The sequence below is a fragment of the Mesoplodon densirostris genome, chromosome 3, assembly GCF_025265405.1.
Source record: "Mesoplodon densirostris isolate mMesDen1 chromosome 3, mMesDen1 primary haplotype, whole genome shotgun sequence".
Classification (NCBI taxonomy): domain Eukaryota; kingdom Metazoa; phylum Chordata; class Mammalia; order Artiodactyla; family Ziphiidae; genus Mesoplodon; species Mesoplodon densirostris.
The window spans coordinates 175632466-175650854 of NC_082663.1; the positions used below are offsets into that span (position 1 = coordinate 175632466).

The 18389-nt window shown below is 53.1% G+C and overlaps 1 protein-coding gene across 1 annotated transcript in view; it reads right to left on the minus strand.

The window, feature by feature from the left end:
• Window positions 1-18389, minus strand: part of OBSCN (obscurin, cytoskeletal calmodulin and titin-interacting RhoGEF) — a 134137-nt gene that overhangs the window by 81502 nt on the left and 34246 nt on the right. Inside the window, 18 exon segments of the mRNA XM_060092645.1 lie at window positions 741-1007; window positions 1216-1482; window positions 2202-2474; window positions 3548-3814; window positions 3922-4188; window positions 4280-4546; window positions 4668-4937; window positions 5178-5444; window positions 6227-6331; window positions 6734-6887; window positions 7002-7114; window positions 7320-7586; window positions 7868-8134; window positions 9082-9351; window positions 9513-9779; window positions 9938-10222; window positions 11489-11764; window positions 15335-15610. Coding sequence (XP_059948628.1) covers window positions 741-1007; window positions 1216-1482; window positions 2202-2474; window positions 3548-3814; window positions 3922-4188; window positions 4280-4546; window positions 4668-4937; window positions 5178-5444; window positions 6227-6331; window positions 6734-6887; window positions 7002-7114; window positions 7320-7586; window positions 7868-8134; window positions 9082-9351; window positions 9513-9779; window positions 9938-10222; window positions 11489-11764; window positions 15335-15610 — 4425 coding nt within the window.

Here is an 18389-nt window from a genome sequence, read left to right on the forward strand (position 1 = left end):
ATTTTGCCCAACCCAGTACTTTATTAGATAGTGGTGCTTCTACTGCACTAACAAAATGTTTTCACTGAGCTCAGTGGATTCACTGTATTTCACTGAAAAAGAGAAAAAAATCAAGAGTGAGGCTTCTTTGTTATTCTTTTGGGGTTTTTTCTGTGGAGAGACCCCCAGGAAGGACCTCCAGCTGACTTCACCCTGGACACCGGCCCTGGGGTCTGGAGGGCTGGGCTCAACCCTGCCCTAATGCCTACTTGTCCTACAACCCTGAACCAGCCAACAACCCTGAGTAAAGGCCCAGTTTCCCTATCTGTGAAGTGGGAGAATGATAACCCTCACCCTGCCTGCCAGGTGAAAACTGCTGCTCAAACCTGAAAACTTCCCCGAGCGAGTCTCCTTTCACAGGAGCAGAGGCGGTACATCTGCATGTAAGTACATGCAGAGCTCATGCAGGGGCACATGCTGGAAGGTTTCCAGAAACATTCATCCAGCAAATGAATGCACAAACAAATGAGGGTTGCTGACCCATTTACACAAGGCCCAGCTGGGAAGGCCAGAGACAAGACCACCCAGGACAACTCCCCTTGGAGATGGGGAAACCAAGGCTGGGTTTGTCTAGGGCCAGGCAGAGCTCTGATCTCTGCCCATCTCCAAGTCTACTTTAAACAAAGCATACACCTGAGCACACCATGGGCCTTGAAATATAGTGTGCAAATGAGAGCAACAGCACGGTGACTGGGCCTAACCTTTCACCAGGAGCCGAGCCTGGGACTGGGCCTGGCCGATGTCACAGGTGTAAGTGTCAGTGTCCGTCTTCTCCAGGGCGCTGATGGTGAGCCTCAAGGTCAGGCCCTCCTGGCTGGGAGCATGCTTCTCCGAGGCTTGCAGCTCTGTGAGGCCCTTGCGCCAGGTCACTGAGGCCGCGGGGCGCTCCGTCTTGCAGGCGAACACAGCTGTGCCCTTCTCCTCCACCTGCAGGTCAGCCAGCTCCTCCGTGAACTGGTTTGGCTTTTCTGGGAAAGAATGGATGGGAGGGAGAGGCCTGTGCAGACCCCACGTAGGCCCTCAGGACAGGAAATCACTCCCATCACAGGTGGTTCTCCTGGTCCACCCACAGAACCTCAGGGACCTGAGCGAGCCCCTTCCCTGCTGGGCGCCCCTCCGCTCCTGCCTGGGAAGAGAAGCCACAGGGGCTGTGCCAGGGTCTCTCATGGGGGTTACCTTCCACTCGGAGGCTGGCTGTGCTTTTGGAAGACTCCGTCTCACATGTGTACTCGCCAGAATCTTTGAGTGAGGCTGCATGGATGACCAGCATGGCTCGAGTGCCTTCGATGAGAAGCTCATACTTCTGACTCTTGTGAATGGCTTTCCCGTCCTTCAGCCAGCACACTGGGGTCCCCTCCCGTGACAGCTCACACCTCAGCACCACATCCTCACCCAGCATGGCCCGCTGGTCTTCCAGTGGCTTCATAATGTTAGCTGGCCTCTCTGAAAAGAACAGAGATGGTGGCCCAAGAGGCATGGCCACAGCTCTACCCACGGCCACAGCCTTAGCCATGCCTGGGGTGAGGGCAAGGCAGGCATTCAGGAACCTTCAGGCTCTGAAGGTTGAGACCACAGAACCTACAGCTCCAAAACTTCCAACTCTGGAACCTCAGACCCAGGGGCCTCAGAGCCCTGGAATACCACGGAAGGACCCCGGGAGGGAGAAATATTAGACCACAGAATCTCATGTTCTCGGCACTGTTCAGAGTCCTGTGACTCAAAGCATAGCCATGGGCCAGCGCTGACTATGGGCTGAGCTTCACCCACTGGCACCAAGTACTCATGCTGGAAGTAGGAGCTCAGAAATGCCAATGGCCATTTCACTGGCTTCACGAGTCATGCACCCTGGGAGCTACCACAGCAGTCGAATCACAGACTGAAGATCAGAAACCCTGCTTCTGCCCAAAGGCTCCAGAACCTCATCCTAGAAAGTAAGCCCCCTGGATGACCAGAAGCCCCCAGTACTCTGACAGATGCCTCCAGGTGCCAACCAGGGGCTGGGGAGACAGTCCCCAGATGCACCCCCTTCCAGCTTCCAAGCCCAAGGCCCCTGCTCCAGGCTGCCTGGGGAGGGCCCAGGCTCAGCAGCTCCCAAACCAGCCCCTGGAGACAGACCCCCGACCTGCCCCACCCAGTCAGTTCCCACTGCCACCATCACCCACCTCTGATGATGAGCGAGGCCTTGGAGGTGAGGCCCCGCACAGAGAAGACCACCTCCCCAGCGTCACTTGGCAGAGCATCTCGGACAGCCAGTGTATACTTGCGGCCCTGGCGTGTGGCCCAGAAGCGGCCAGAGCTGCCCACCGTTTTCCCACCAACCATCCATACGGCAACATCGCTAGTGTTCTCATGGGACAGGACGCACTCAAAGCTGCAGCTCTCGCCCTCCATCACCTCCACTGTCTTCAGCCTCTTGGTGATGCCCACGTGCAGGTCTGTGGGCCAGAGGAGACAGCCGTCACGCCAGCCAGGCCCACGGAAGCCTGCGCCTCGAGACAGGCACCAACAAGCCTGTAGCAGCCCCAGTCCACACCCCAGGAGGGGCAAGACCAGCCAGAGAGCCTGCATTCCCATCCCCCACCCCCACCCCCAGAGGGCCTGATGCCTCTCTCAGCACATGTCCTCTTGGTCTCCAGCTGTCCACACCTTGGTATTTGGATGGCTGATAGCTATGCGTTATGACCAGGGCGGCCGCCTTCGCATTTGCTATGGAACAATGTGGAGAGAATAAGCACCACACACAGTTGTCACCAGCTTATATGCTCCAGAAGAAGAACAGGCACCCAAAATGAAGAGGCAATCCAGCTTTAGGACAAACTCACCACACCGCCCTCCCTTTCCCGTCCCTTTCCTGTCTCATTAAACACTGGCCAGACCCTCAGGGACCAGCCACAGGATCACAGGGCAGCAGGCCTGCCATGAATACAAGAGAGAGCAGGACTACGGGGGTGGAGCCAGGACAGTGATGCACACAGGACGTCAGGCATCCACCCTATAGTTGGGGAACCAGGCCCAGATTGGCAGGAGCATGTGAAAAGCATGTGGCCTGCCCACAGCCACCTTCACCAGGCTGTGCCATGGCCTGGGAGCCCTACTGGGGCACCCCCTGCCTGACATCTCGGGTTCTCCCACTCGCCCACTCCAGGAGGCTCTCCTGACCGCCCCTCTGTGGCCCCTGTGCCTGCCCATACACATCCCCTGGTGCAGAGTGAATGTTTCCAGCCTCTGTAGAATCCTTTACACCTTGGGACTCTATCAAGCAGGGCCAGTCTAGTCTCCCAAGCTTTTCTCTGTTGCCCATCATCCCTGGCCCACCTGCTTGCACCCGGGCCTCCTAAGACCCTGTCAAGCCCGCTCCTTCAGGAGCCTGCCCTGACCTCTCCAGACTCAGCAGAGCAGCCCCTGGTCTCAGAGAGTGTGTGGGCCCTCCAGGCGGAGGCACCCCCATGCCCAGAGCCACACCCCCAGTGCCCTGGCCCCGCCATCTGGAGCCGGCTGCAGCACGCACCGTGCACGCTGACACGGGCACGGGTCTCATCAGTGCCCACGTCGCAGGTGTACAGGCCAGCATCGTCCTTGCTCAGGTTGTGCACCACGAGTCCCCGAGTGCCCGCTGTGCACAGGAATTCATACTTGTCACTGGGGCCCAACTCCATGCCATCCTTTCGCCATACCACACGAGCCTGGTGGTCAGAGACCTCGCACCGTAAGGCCAGCGTGCCCCACTCCTCCACAGACACGTCGTCCAACGCCTTCAGGAACACCACCGGCTTCCCTGCAGGGAAGGTGTGGGCGACTGAGGGGACGAGCTCTCACCTCTGGCCCTCGGGATGCCAGGTGCACATCCCAGGGGTCCCCAGAGACCCCACAAGAACACCTCACCTTTGACCTCCAGGCGGGCCGAGGCCATAACCTTGGGCGAGGAGGCGCATACAGTGCCTGTGTCAGCCCGTCGGACCTGTTTCAGCACCAGCGTGTGGCGGCGGCCCTCATGGGTAATCTTGTGGAAGCTGTCGTTATACAGTGGCGTCCCATTGAGCGACCACTCCACCTCCTCGTCCTCGTGGGACAGCTCGCAGGAGAAGCAGGCACAGTCCTCCTCCGTGACCTCCAAGTCCTGCAGTGGCTGCGTCACCGTCACCTCCCGCACTGCCAGGAGCACACCAGGCAGCTCAGCACGACCGCCATCACCGCCTCCCCTAGAGACCCTCTGGCGGCCCTGTGCCCCCTTGCTATGTACCTTCCACAGTAACCTCAGCGCTGCTCTGGGCACTGCCGGCATGGCACCGGTAGACACCAGCATCTGCGGGTGTGAGCCGCAGGATGCACAGCTCTGCCATGTGGCCCTCCAGCCTCATCTTGAACTTGTCAGATGGCACCAGGGGTGTCTCCTCCTTGTACCACTGCACGGTCTTGGGGGGTGGCTTGAAGTCACAGGACAGGACTACTGACTGCAGCTCGCGCCCCACCTTGGGCTCTAGTGGCCGCGTGAGCACGATGGGAATATCTGTGGCGTACGGAAAGAGGGAAGCACTGGGTGAAGTGGGCCAGACCACCAGGCCATGACACCTGCCCCTGCCCTGCCCCCTCTCCACCTGCAGCCAACCCGCCAGGCAGCGCACTTTCACCTGAGACGACCAGGCAGGCGGTGGAGCGTGATTTGCCAATGGTGAAGTGCACCGGCCCTGTCATGGTGGAGCAGGTACGCCGCAGCGTCAGCCGGTGCACTGTACCCTCCTGTTCCATTCCCACGTCAGCCCCTGCCTGCAGCACCGTCTTCCCCAGGAGCCACTTAGGTGGCCGCACCGAGGGGATGGAGGTCTCACACTCGAACAAGGCAGGGGCAGGCTGCATCACCGTCACATCTTGCAGGCCCCGCACGATAGTGATGGATTGCTCTGTGGGCAAGTGGCTAGTCACTGGGGCAGTCCCAGGGGAGGATCACCAGCCACCCCCTCCTGCAGGGTTGGTGTTACTTCCTGGGAACAAACCCTCTCAGGCATGCTCACTTCCTCCCTGGGGTGACCCAACACGCCCAGTCAGGTCCTTCTCAGACCTGGCCACCTCTAAGTGCCACAGGCTGTAACACCTCCCCTGGTGGAAAAAAGGAACAGCCGCCCACCCAGCCCTGCCCGAACCTTCCACAAAGAACTGGGCACTGGTCTTAACATCGCCAGCATCACAGGTATAAGTGTCCTCGTCCTCAGGCTGGACGGCGTTGATGACTAGCTGGCGGTAGAGGCCGTCACTGACCATCTCATACTTGGCCCCAGGCTGCAGTTCCACGCTGCCCTTGAACCACCGCACCTGGGCACTGGCCCTTGACATCTGGCACTCGAGCACACCACGGTGCTTCTCTATTGCGATCTTGTCCCGCAGCGGGCGTAGGACGGATACTGGCAGCTCTGTGGGTACACCCAGCAGGGTCAGGGCAGGTGCACAGTGATCCCGAACACCCAGGGCTGGGTGCTGTGGCTGTGCATCTTCCAACCAGCTGGACTGGGACATCATGCTCAGGCTGAACAGCCTATGCCGGCCCGCCCACCAGAGCCAGCAGATAGCTAGGCTGAGTGTTGCCCTCGGGCCAGTCTGGGACTTGCTGCTCACATGTGACCACAAGGACAGTGGGCACACACCCACACTCGCTATCATCCAGTGGGCCTCATCATGTGCATGCCTGCCCCACGCGCCCCCACCACCACCCGTCCTCTCGCCACACAGCCTCACCCTCATCCTGAACACCCCCGAATCCCTTGCACCCTGCCCTCACCTTATGCATCCAAATGCCCCACACCACTGCCCCCTACCTGTTTCTAGACCTTTTCTCCCTCATGCCCTGCAGCCACTTTGACTGTCATTAAGGCCACCAGGTAAAGCCTTGTGTGCTTACTTCCTGCCAGGGCCTCACACCTTTTCTCTCCAGCACTTGCTGCAGTCCCAGGAAGGAGAATTCATTGGTACCTCCGTTTTAAACAAAGAAGGAGACCCCAAGGCTGCCTCCCCTAGACCACTTTCTTCCTGCCAAGGAGGGAATACCCCCTTTCCCTCCTCCTGGATCACTGCTGTCCTCATTCCAGGAGGGACCCCAGGACAGGGACAGCTGGCCTTTCAGCCCTGTAAGACTCAGTACACGAGCTTGTTCACACACACGCTGTCCAGCCCATGCCCTGCCCTGAGCGGCCATTACCTTTTACTCTGAGCTGGGCTCGTGATTCTGCACGTTGTGCTACAAATTTGATTTCCCCTGCATCTTCCACCAGGACCCTCCGATAGATGAGAGTGTATGTCCTTCCTGGGAACAAAGGCCACTCAGCACTAAAGGGAGGGGTGGCCTGGGGGCGTTAAGGAGGAGAAGCCCTGCTGAAGCCCACCCACTGTCCCCGTCTCACCTTTCTGGCGGATCCGCACATTGTCACTGGGCCGAAGCTTGCTGCCCCCCCGGAACCACTGGGCAGGCACCTCATCATGGGAGACCTCGCAGGAGAAGGTGGCCCCCTCCCTCTCCATCACTTCCACATCCTCCAGAGGCCTCACGATCTGGACATCTCGGTCTGGGGCAAGAAGCAGGCCCTGCTACGTCCTGACACGCAGAGCTACCTGACTGCTGCCCCCGACCCCAGCTTGCTGAGGGAGTACAGGATGGGTGATGCAGTGAGGGGCCAGGAGGTTCCTGCACCCACCCCCCAGCCCTCACCTTGCACCTTCAGGGAGGCAGCGCTCTGAGCGTCGTGGGCATCGCACACATACACGCCCTGGTCTCCAAGCTCACACCGGTGAATGATGAGACTCCTGCAGGCCCCCTGGGCCACCATGCCCACTGCCTTGCTCACCTGCAGCTCCACACCGTCCTGTGGAGGAATGAGGCCAGGTCAAGTGCTGGAACTGCCCAGCAGAGTGGTCCCATTCCCGTCCACCCATGGGGAGAGGTAAGAGGGGTCAGAGGAGTCCAAGTTCCCAGGCACCTTCAACCAGCGCACATCCACGTTGGGGCGTGAGAGCTCACAGTCCAGGACCACCTTGTCCTTTTCCGTGGCCACCACGTCCTGCAGAGGGCGGCTGAACTTCACAGGCAGCTCTGGAAAGACAGGAGGGGAGTGGTGAGAAGCAGGGCCTCTGGGCGGGGACAGGGCCTGAGCTGGTTGGAATCACTCAGCTGGTTAAAGGAATGAGCCCCCCTCCTCCAGGATTCCATATCCTTGCCCATAGCTGCCTCCCTGGGCCACCTTGGGGACAGGGGCAGGTGCTCTGGAGTGAGTCCCGCCCCACCTATGTCCACCTACCAGTGACCACCAGCTGCGCAGATGTGTGCACACCCTCCGCCCTGAAGGAAATCAGGCCACTGTCCTGCCTCTGCAGCCCAGACAGCGTAAGGGTATGGGTGGGGCCGTGCACCACCAGCTGGCACGTGGGTCCCGGCTGGAGCCGAAGGCCATCTCGAGTCCAGGTGCCCTCCACATCAGCATGGGACAGCTCTACGTCCATTGTGGCTGTGCCCTGCTCCTGTACCTCCACTGTCTGCAGGCCCCGCACAAGCCGGACCTGGCGCACTATGGGACAAAGAAGAAGGATGAGCCACTGCAGCAAGACCCTGGCCCTCGGTCCAGCCCCCATCACTTCCCCAGGGAGCCTCAGGGTGCTCTGGAAGGGGAGGCCTGCCCTCTCCTTTACTCCCTTCCCCACCTCCCTGGCCCCTGCAAGTGGAGGTCCACCCCTTCCTCTCTCTTTCCCTTTTCCCCCTTTTCCAGGGCCCCGCCCCCAGGGGGAGATTCCCTCCCCTCCCCAGCTCCTCGATGCCCAACCCCTAGGCCAAGCCCCCTAAGCCGCTCACTTTCCACGGTCAGCTTGGCCTGCGTCTTATCATCCGCTGTCTCGCAGCCATAGAAACCACGGTCAGCGAAACCCACACTGCGGAGAACCAAGCGGTGACTTGAGCCCTCGGCGTGGATCTCCACATTCTCTCCTGCCACCAGGGCCGCGGCGTTGCGCGTCCACTTGACCTCCGGCCATGGCCGCGTCAGCTCCACCTCCATGGTCACCGAGCTCCGCTCCTCCACAGTCTGTGGCTCCAGCTTTTTTTTGAACAACACTGGGGCCTCTGGAGTCACAGGAGAGGGAGGTCATTACAGCCACTGCCACTCTCAGGAAAGCAAGGCAGAGGGACCCTGCCCCAACCCCCAGCCAGCAGAGCTGCCCTCCGCCACATTCCGACTCCAAGCTAGGCAAGGCCTTGGCCATACTCAGGGCCCAGCTGCACACATGCACAGGCACAATTTTACGGAAGGAAACCACACTTCAGGGGGGCTTCTCCTTTCTCAGTCCCCCTCCCACCTCCTGCTCCCCTGCTCTGAACAACTCCTGCAATCCCCCACCAGGGCCTGGAACTCCTAAGTGTGGCCGGTGACCAGGAGCATTGGGACATAGGGAGCCACTGAGACAGGCAGACTCTGAGCTCCGAGACCAGCTGCACCACAGTCTCTGCTTTAACTAGGCCCTGGATGCGTCACATTAAGGAAGAGAAACGCTAGAGTGAATCTCCCAGTCTCGGGCTGTGCCATGATCTCCCAGAAGTGCATCTGCCCGCATTACTCCCTTACTCAAGAACCTGAGATGGCTTGGCTCCCAAGTACCCTCAGGTAATGTTCTGGCCCTCCCCCATGCAATCTGGCTTCAGCGAGCAAAGCGCAACCCCATCATCTGCATCTGCTTGCACTGGCTGCCAACTCCAGTCTCTCCCACCTTGCCATCCTTTGGGCTCAGCAAGGATCGTCTCCTCTAGGAAGACTCCCTGGAGTGTCTGAGTCTCCACCCGCTCCCCGACCAGGTGTGCACTACAGGAGTTTACCATCTCCCCTTTAGAGCAGGTGCCTGGCCCCTCGGTCTGACCCTACTCTTCTCTCTGCAGCTGACAAAGCCTGTGTCCTCAGAAGTCAGCCAGATGAGCTGGATACAGGCCAGCAGCAGGATGCTACCTTGGGACCAGCCCACTAGGAGACGCCTGCTGAGAGGAGCCGGTGCGCCCTTCCTGCTGCCCCACGCACGCACCTCGGACCCGGAGGGCAGCCACGGTCTTGATGCCCTCAGCCTCCGCAGTGATCTGGCCGGCATCCTCCAGGGCCAGGCCCGAGATAGTCAGGCTGTGGCTGGCACCCTTCTGCGATATGAGAAACTTCTCGCTGGACTGCAGCTTGACGCCATCCCGGAACCACGTCACCGCCACGTCGCTGGGAGTCACCATGCACTGGAAGGTGGCCTCGCAGCTCTCCTCCGCGACCACCGCGCTCAGCCCAGATGTGAACTTGACCACGCGGGGGACTGCGGACAAGAGCTCCACTTGAGAGGCGGGCAGGAGGGGCAGGGGCCCCCACCTAGCAGATGCCGCGGAAGTACACGCATTCGGGAAGCAGCCCCGGAATGCTCCGCCAAGCCACCCGCCCACCTGGGCAGCCCAGCCCCTGCGCCCGGCATCCACATACCGCTCACGGTGAGCATGGCGCTGGTGTGGTCATCGCGGCTCTCGCACACGTACTCCCCCGCATCCTCTGCCCGCAGGCCTGACACAGTGAGCGAGCGCTGAAGGCCCACAGCCGCCATCTGGAAGCGTTTGCCGGCCCGGAGTTGCGTGCTCCCGCGGCGCCACACCACCTGGGCCTGCGCCGGGCTCAGCTCGCAGACCAGCTTCACTGTGCCCCCCAGCTCTCCGCTCACGGGCTCCAGGGGACAGCAGAACTTGGCAGCCACCTCTGGGGGAGGGTGGGGTAAACGACGTCAGCCTGGTGGGGCTTGGGCCATAGGACCAGCTCTGAGCCGCCCGGTCGTGTGCCCTGAGCCTCACCCAGTCTCCACTCCAGGATGCTGCAAACAAGGGGTTCCCAGAGGACCTCCCCGTGGCCCCACTCACCTTCTACCTGCACCGGGAAGTCCTGCTCCTCCGTGCCCTGGCGGCAGCAGTAGACGGCACTGTCCAGGGTCTGCGCGCCACGCACAGTCAGGGTGTGGGTGTCCCCCAGGCTGGCCGTCTCGTGCCTCTTGCTGCGGCGAATCTCCACACCGTCCTTGAGCCACGTCACCGCGGCCACAGAGGGTGTGGCCAGCGTGGCTGTCAGGACGATGTCCTCATGTTCCCTGACCACCAGAAGTTCCCTGCGTCTGGGTCTCTCCAGGGTCGGGGGCTCAAGTTCCGGCTCTGGGGGGCGGGGGCGGGGGGTGACCAACAAGCATTAAAGGGGAGACCCTCGCATCCCATCCCCCCTCCAGGCCACATGGTGGGAGAAGACTTGAAATGAAGCTGCCCAGGCTGTCCAGCTCTCCACTGATGCCTCTCTGCTGAGCAAGCCAGACAGTGAATGCAACAGGGCCACACTCTGCCTGCCAGGCACCATCCGGGCTCTCAGGGGCAGTGCAGGGCAGCCAGGAGGGACCACCTGGGGCCACAAGCTCTGTCCCACCAAGAGCTGAGAGTCTAGGATCCCTGCCCCCATCCGCAAGGGAAGATGGGCCCCATGAGCAGCTAATGCAGGGAAAGTAAGGCACGACACAGCCTGGGGGCTCGGCCAAAATTCCAGAAGAGCAGTGGGGAGCAGGGCCAGGAAGGGAGGCAGAGGAGGACGGTGTCAGTAGAAGAACCCCCATGCGGAGTGGAGAGACCAGGCAAAGACTGCCTGAGAGCCTCCAGCAGCCAAGCAGGGGGCAAAGCCAAGGCAGAGAAGGGGGAAGGGGAAGGCCCTGGGAGGGGACCCAAGAGCGTCTCTGTGAGGGCTGACCCGGGGGAGCACCTGGAAGGACCACACTGGCTGCTGGATTGGGGGCAAGGGCCACAGCTGGGGACAGGGACAGTGTCAGTCACCTCAGGACACTGAAACCCAGTGATGTCATCGGCAGCCAGGAGGGGCAGGAGGGACGGGAGCAGGCAACAAACCAGCTTGGCTCAGGCCCAGGACAGGATGGGCATCTGAGCAGAGGCCGACACAATGGGCTGACCTCAATGCAGCTGTACAGTCAGGGCCTCCAGACCCAATGGGGGCAGGGGCATCCAAGGCCAGAAGCTCCTCAGAGCAGGACTGGGCTCCACAGCTGCCCAGGAAGACTTAATATGGGAATAGTGCCCCTTGCCAACGACAGACAAAGAATGGCTATTTCAGCAGACCACAGGCCTTAGCAGCCTGCAGATGACTGAGAAAGCCTGTGCCAGGTTTCATGCTGGGAGAGGTGGGGATGTGATGGAGATATGCAGGAACCTGGGGAAGCAGATGCCAAGAGTGTCCAGGACCAGGGGCTGTGGCAAGCATCCCGCAACTCAAGGATCTTCCCAGTGGACAGAGCCCTGGGGCTGACTGCATCAGAGGAGAACCCAGCACAGGCCCAACACACACGTCCCCCACCCTGCTGGAGATGTGCTAATTTCCCCCAATTTGTCAGGTGCTCAGACTCTACACCAAACCCTGGCACCCACCTGTGACATCCAGGTGGAAGGAGACCCTCTGGCCCCCGGCCTCGCAGCTGTACTCCCCGGCGTCTGACTTGCCCGCCTGCTGCACCACCAGCCTCCGGGTGCAGCCCTTGGCCTCCACATGCACTTTTGAGCTCGAACTCAGCTTCTTCCCGTTCTTGTACCACGTCGCCTCCGTCTGGGCCTGGGCCACCTCGCAGCTCAGCGTGGCACTGGCCCCCACCACAGCCTGCACTTCACTGCGTGCTGGCTGCTCCTTGGCAAACACCACCATAGGCTCTGGGGACAAGGAGGGATGCAGAGTCAAAAACACCATCTCAGTCAAGAAGGCAGCACTAGGGAAAGAAGGCCTGGACAGATGGGAAGGGGGACTGGAAACTTCTCCAGGCTCTGTGCTAGTTGCACAACAAGTCCCCGCAATTTATCTATACATCCTACCACTGATCTGTGCATGTTGGTCCAAGTGGGGACTTTGTGAAAGATTTCTTCCATGCACCTATTCCTCTAGGAAAGGAACTGTGGGATCAGGAGGCATGGACACCTCAGCCTTCCTAGAGGATGCAGAGTCTTTCCCACATGATTGAACAGAGAACGTTCCCACCCACAGCGCAGGAGAGTTCCTGAGGCTCCACGCTGTTGTCAACTGTTGGCAATCTGGTAGTTGTACTTCCTGAGCTCTCTTTTGCATGGTCCTGATGATTTACAAAGTGGAGCACCATTTCCGATCTTTTTGGCCTTTGGTGTTTGCCCTTCTGTAGTGTCATTGCAAGGCTTTTGCCCATTTAGCAGTAGCACTGTCTGTCTTTTCTTTATTCATTTTCAGGAGCTCTTTATATATTTATGTTAGAACTTTGAGAATTATGGGTGTGTAAATAACTTCTCCATCTTTGTCACTTGTTTTTTCATCTCTTATGTGTCTTCTGTTGATATAGTTCTTAGTTTTAATACAGGCAAGTATGTCAATTTGTCCTTTGTGATCAATGCATTTATATCCTATGTAAGAAATCTTTTATTACCCTCAGGTCATTAAATAATCTATATTAGCTGCTAAGAGCTTGCTTTATCTTTCACATTGGAGTCTCTAACCCACCTGGAGTTGGTGTTTGTGTGTTCTGTGAGGGAGACATCCATTTTTATTATAGAGGAATAGATATAAAAATAGAGATATATGTATACAGTTACATGGTATTAGCACAGTTTATGAAAAGACCATCCTTTCTCTATACCACACACTAGCACTACAGAGTTAAAAAACAGAAAAGGGATGGGGGAGTCTGGTTATGTGCAGGGCTGTTTCAGAGCTCACTATTCTGTTCCTTTGTTCTGTGGATTTATCCCTGCATTGAAACCCAGTTGTCTTCACTACTGTAGCTTTATAATAAGTTTGGTATCTTGCAGATGAAATGCTCTCACTTTATGAGTGCTTCGGTTCCACTTGACTCTTGGAATCAACTAGTCAAATTTGACACACCCACAACACAACTTTTCTTTGGGTTTTGATCAGGAATGGACATCTGTGTGCCTTCCATGCATATCCCACCATTCATTTAGCACTGTCTCCCTAAAGTATTTAATAATATCCTCCTCAGAAGCCTTAAACATAGTTTATTAGACATGGAATTAGAAGCATGATACTTTTGATGCTATTATAATTGTCTTAAAATATCCTTTTCTGACTCTGTTGCTAGGACATCAACATAGAAGTGTTTTCTGTGCATTTTGTATGTGGCAATCCTCCTTAACTTTCTTACTAACTCTAAACATTCTTCCTTTTCTACCTTCTGCATTAATAATCTTATCATCTGTGAAGTCCACTTTTGCTTTATCTAAATTTTATTGCTTTATATTCCTCCTTATAGGCTGTACAATGTTGGACACAAGTTCTGATAGTGAAGCCACTTGAAATGTTCCAGTTAAAAAGAAAAGCTTTCAAGGTTTCCCTATAAGTGTGATGTTTGTTGTTGTTTTCTTTAGCACCCTGTATCAAATTAAGAAACTATCCTTTTATTACTAGTTTATTAAGAAGTTTATTGATATGAATATATGCTACTACATTTCATAAAACTCTTATTCTGAATATGATGTAACAAATTTATCAAGCACTTTTATTCTGCATTCTTCTAGGTAAAAACATGCCTTTTCTCTTTTATCTTCTTAACGTTATAGATTGTATTGATTTTTCTGATGTTCTGACGCTGAACCACCCTTGCATTCCTGGATTAAGATCTGAGTGTATTGTGCTTTCCATGTATTGCTCCACTCACTTTGCCAATACTTTGTATAGGATTTTGATATTGACATCCATAAAAGATTGGCCTGTAATTTCAATTCTTTATACTTTCTTTGTCAGATTTTGGTATCTATGTTAGCTACACAAAATGAGTTAAAGAGCATATATATATATATATATACATACACACACACACATATCCATATATATCCATATATATGTATATTTCCATATATACATATATATATGTATATCCCTTTTCCATTCTCTTAAAGAATCTTGATGAATATGGAATAATTTCTTTCCAGAATATTTTATATAAATTGCCAGTAGAGCCACTGAGCTCAATCTTGTTCTATGAGAAGATTCTTTTATTATGTTTCCATTTAGTTAAAAGGTTATTAGGCTGTTCAAGTTGTTAATTTCTTCTTGTGTAGGTTTTGGTATAGTTTTCTAAGAATTGGCCACTATTTCAAAACTTTTCAAATTTACTTGTGTGAAATAATATCGTGTTTTATTATAATAATGTCAAATGATTCATAGTGGGTTTCTTGGTATCTATATACACCTATGAATCATTAGATACTAATACGATATCAAACTGTTATGTGGTGGCACTTAGGAGTCAATGCAGGACCACAGCCCGCCTCTGTTTGAGGTTAACCTCTCTTAACAAAAGGAAACTAAAGTTAGTTCGCAGATATCTCTGTGAACCAGCCCAGAAGGTACAGACACACACAAGAGTCATTAGGAAATGATATGAAATAAATACCACTTTACCAGTCAGTGGCTACTACTATCATACCTCATCTTTAACAAAGCATGCTGGTGTAAGAAAAGCTCCTTACTACTCTCCATTTCTAAATTTATACATCAAATTCCAAAGGAAACACTGAGACAGAATATACTAACTGAAAGACAAAAGCAAACCAAAATTTGCTTTCAGATGAATGTGCCATATCTCAGAGGTGCATATCAAAGGCATATATCTACCAACCCTCTTCTCTTGGTTTACTTTGCACAGACATTGCAACAGAACAGGAACCTATATTTTGCAACATTTGGGTACATACATAACTTCTACAACCATGTGCAAGGAGGGAAGAGTGTCCCAAAACAACTAAAACTTTGCTGATCCAAAACTCAGATTTGAGGTAATGCCAAGTATGATTAGATGACTGAAACGTCCCCTCATCAGGTTCAAAGAAATACAAAGATCTCTGATTACGGCGAATCCGCATATGGTGCTGGGTGAGGGAATCTGGATGCTGCTAGAACAACCAAAAGTACATTCACATATCCTGAGGTGACAGACATCTGGTCTACTTGAGACCCCAAGGGCAAGATGGAGCCAGGGTGCTGGACACCAAAGATCACCTGGAACATTACAACATGGAGACACCACTCATGGTGCACAAGAGGGGACCCTCTTCCTTCCATACACACCCTTCCCATCCAGTGTCCCTGGGATCAGGCACAAGCATGAAAGTGGGAGGTGGGCAGATGGGAGATGTAAAGAGATTAAATGTGACGGAAAGGCCACTGGGTCTGTCACGGCTCTAAGCCGGTTGCATCGTCTCTATAAAGGGCTAATTTAGCATCCCTCCCAAATAACTGACCTGTGACATCCAGGTGGAAGGAGACCCTCTGGCCCCCGGCCTCGCAGCTGTACTCCCCGGCATCTGCCTTGCCCGCCTGCTGCACCACCAGCTGCCGGGTGCAGCCCGTGGCCTCCACACGCACTTTCGAGCTCGAACTCAGCTTCTTCCCATCCTTGTACCACGTCGTCTCCGTCTGGGCCTGGGCCACCTCGCAGCTCAGTGTGGCACTGGCCCCCGCCACAGCCTGCACTTCACTGCGTGCCGGCTGCTCTTTGGCAAACACCACCACGGGCTCTGGGGGAAGGGAGGGACACACGGGTCAAAGATACCATGTAAGTCAAGATGCAGCACTGTGGAAAGAACGACTAAACAGGAAGGCAGGAGGCTTCTCCAGGCTGTGCACCAGCTGTGTGAGCCAGAGAAGCTCCACCACCTTCTCAGCAACAAGTGACACCATTTCTTTCTTTCTTTCTTTCTTTCTTTCTTTTTTTTTTTTTTGCGATACGCGGGCCTCTCACTGTTGTGGTCTCTCCCGTTGCGGAGCACAGGCTCCGGACGCGCAGGCCCAGCGGCCATGGCTCACGGGCCCAGCTGCTCCGCGGCATGTGGGATCCTCCCGAACTGGGGCACGAACCCATGTCCCCTGCATCGGCAGGCAGACTCTCAACCACTGCGCCACCAGGGAAGCCCCGACACAATTTATTTCTACATTCTCCTGATCTTGGTAGGCTGTTCCAGTGAGAAGCTGGGGAAGACTTCTCCCCTGCACAAATCCTCTAGGAGAGGAACCATAGAGTCATGCATTCCTCAGCCTCCCTAGATGAGGCCAGAGTCTTTCCCATACAATTGTGCAGGGCATGTTCTCATCTGCAGTGAATGAGAGTTCCTGAGGCTCCATCCTCTTGCCTATTCTCAGCATTGTCAACTGTTGGCAACCTGGTGGGAGTGAAGTTCCACCATCTGTGGCTGTCTATTGCATTATGGTCCTGATGATTCACAAAGTGAAGAATCTTTATGAATTTTTTGTTCATTCTGTGGTTTACTCTTCTGTGGTGTCACTGTTCAAGCTTTCCACAATTTTCAAAATTAGCATTGTCTGTCTTTTCCATATTCATTTAGGAGCTCTTTACATAAATAAATGCTATAGAGTGTTGATGCTTATGTGTGTTTATCCTCCCCATTTTTGTGCTCTATCTTTTCATTCCTTTATGATGTTTCTGGTGAAATTAAGTTATTTAATTAAGTCTGTTACAGGCAAATATATCAATTTGATATCAATTTGTCCTTTGTGGTTTCTGCATTTATGTTCTGTTTAAAAATCCTTTATTATCCTGAGGTCATTAAATAACCTCTATTATCTGATAAAAGCTTGTTTTACCTTTCACACAGAGGTCTCTAACCTGCCTGGAGTTGGTTTTTTGTGTGCTAGGAGGTAGATTCCAGTGTTATTTTATTTTTCCATATAGTTAATGGTCTTAGTACCATTTATGAAAAGACCCTCCTTTCTCTCCACCTCAGCGTGAACTCACCATTCCATTCCCTTGGGCTATTTATCTATCTCTGCACTGAGACCCACTTGTCCAAACTGCTGTAACTTAAAATAAAAGTCTTGATTTAGGTTAGAGCAAATGTCCTCATTCTGTTCTTTGACTGGCTTTTGCAATCAACTTGTCAATATTCTCACACCCAAAAGACCTATTATTTGGGGTTTAATGGGAATTGAACACTTCTAGGTCTTCCATAGATTCATATCCATTTATTTGTATCTTTTTGCCTGCCTCTCTACAATGTCTAATCATTTCTCCCACAAAGTGTCTCAAGATCCTTTCTTAGACTTGGAACTGGTAAAATGACACATCTAATGTTATTGCAACTCTTTGAAAATCTCATTTTCCAGTTTCTTGATTCTGGTATATAGATATAGAACCGTTTTCTGTATATTATTTTTGTATGCGGTAACGTTTCACAACTCTCTTACTAAGTGTAGTAATTAATGTTTCTATATTTTCTAAACTGATAATCATATCATCTGTGTGTTCCAATTTCCCTCCTTACTGTGCTATAAATGTAGCATTACAGTGGTGAAAATTGGTTTCCTTGTCTTGTTCCCTACTTCAAAGGCAATGCTTTCAAGGTTTCACTTTATGTGTGATGTTAGCTACTTTTCTCTATACTACCAATTATTAAATGAAAGAAAAACCTTTTATTTATACTTTGGTAAGAATTTTATGGCAGGAATTGATGCTAAAATTTATCAAGTATTTCTCCTGGATATATGATGTTATATTTCACTGAGTATATTTAATCTCCATTTATTGGGGAAATAGTATCATTTTTATTTTCTTGACATCAATCTTTCTATACATTTTCTACTGTTCCTTGTGTTAGATAAACCTTGCACTCCTGCAATAGGACTGTTCTCAGAGTGTATTTTCCTCTTGATAACCTGTTGAATTCAGTTTGCTACTATTTTGTTGAAGATATTAGGCTTGATATCATCAATAGATTAAACTGTGTTTCTTCTTCATATTTACCTTGTCAGATTTTGGTATCAATGATACGTTCTACATATAAAATGAATTAGAGAGTGTATTCCATTTTTCAATACTACAGAAGAATCTGTATGAACATGGAATAATTGCATTCCAGAATACTAAGCACAATTTAACAGTAGAGTGAGTGGGCTTAGATTTCTGCTGTGAGATTATTTATATGGTTCCATTTATTTAAAAAACTACCAGCTGGCAGAAAAAGCTTTTGACAAAATTCAACACTCATTTATAATAAAAACCCTCCAGAAAGTAGGCATAGAGGGAACTTTCCTCAACATAATAAAGGCTATATATGACAAAGCCACAGCCCACATCATTCTCAATGGTGAAAAACTGAAACCATTTCCTCTAAGATCAGGGACAAGACAAGGTTGCCTACTCCACCACTATTATTCAGCATAGTTATGGACGTTTTAGCCACAGCAATCAGAGAAGAAAAAGAAATAAAAGAAATCCAAATCAGAAAAGAAGAAGTAAAGCTGTCACTGTTTGCAGATGACATGATACTATACATAGAGAAT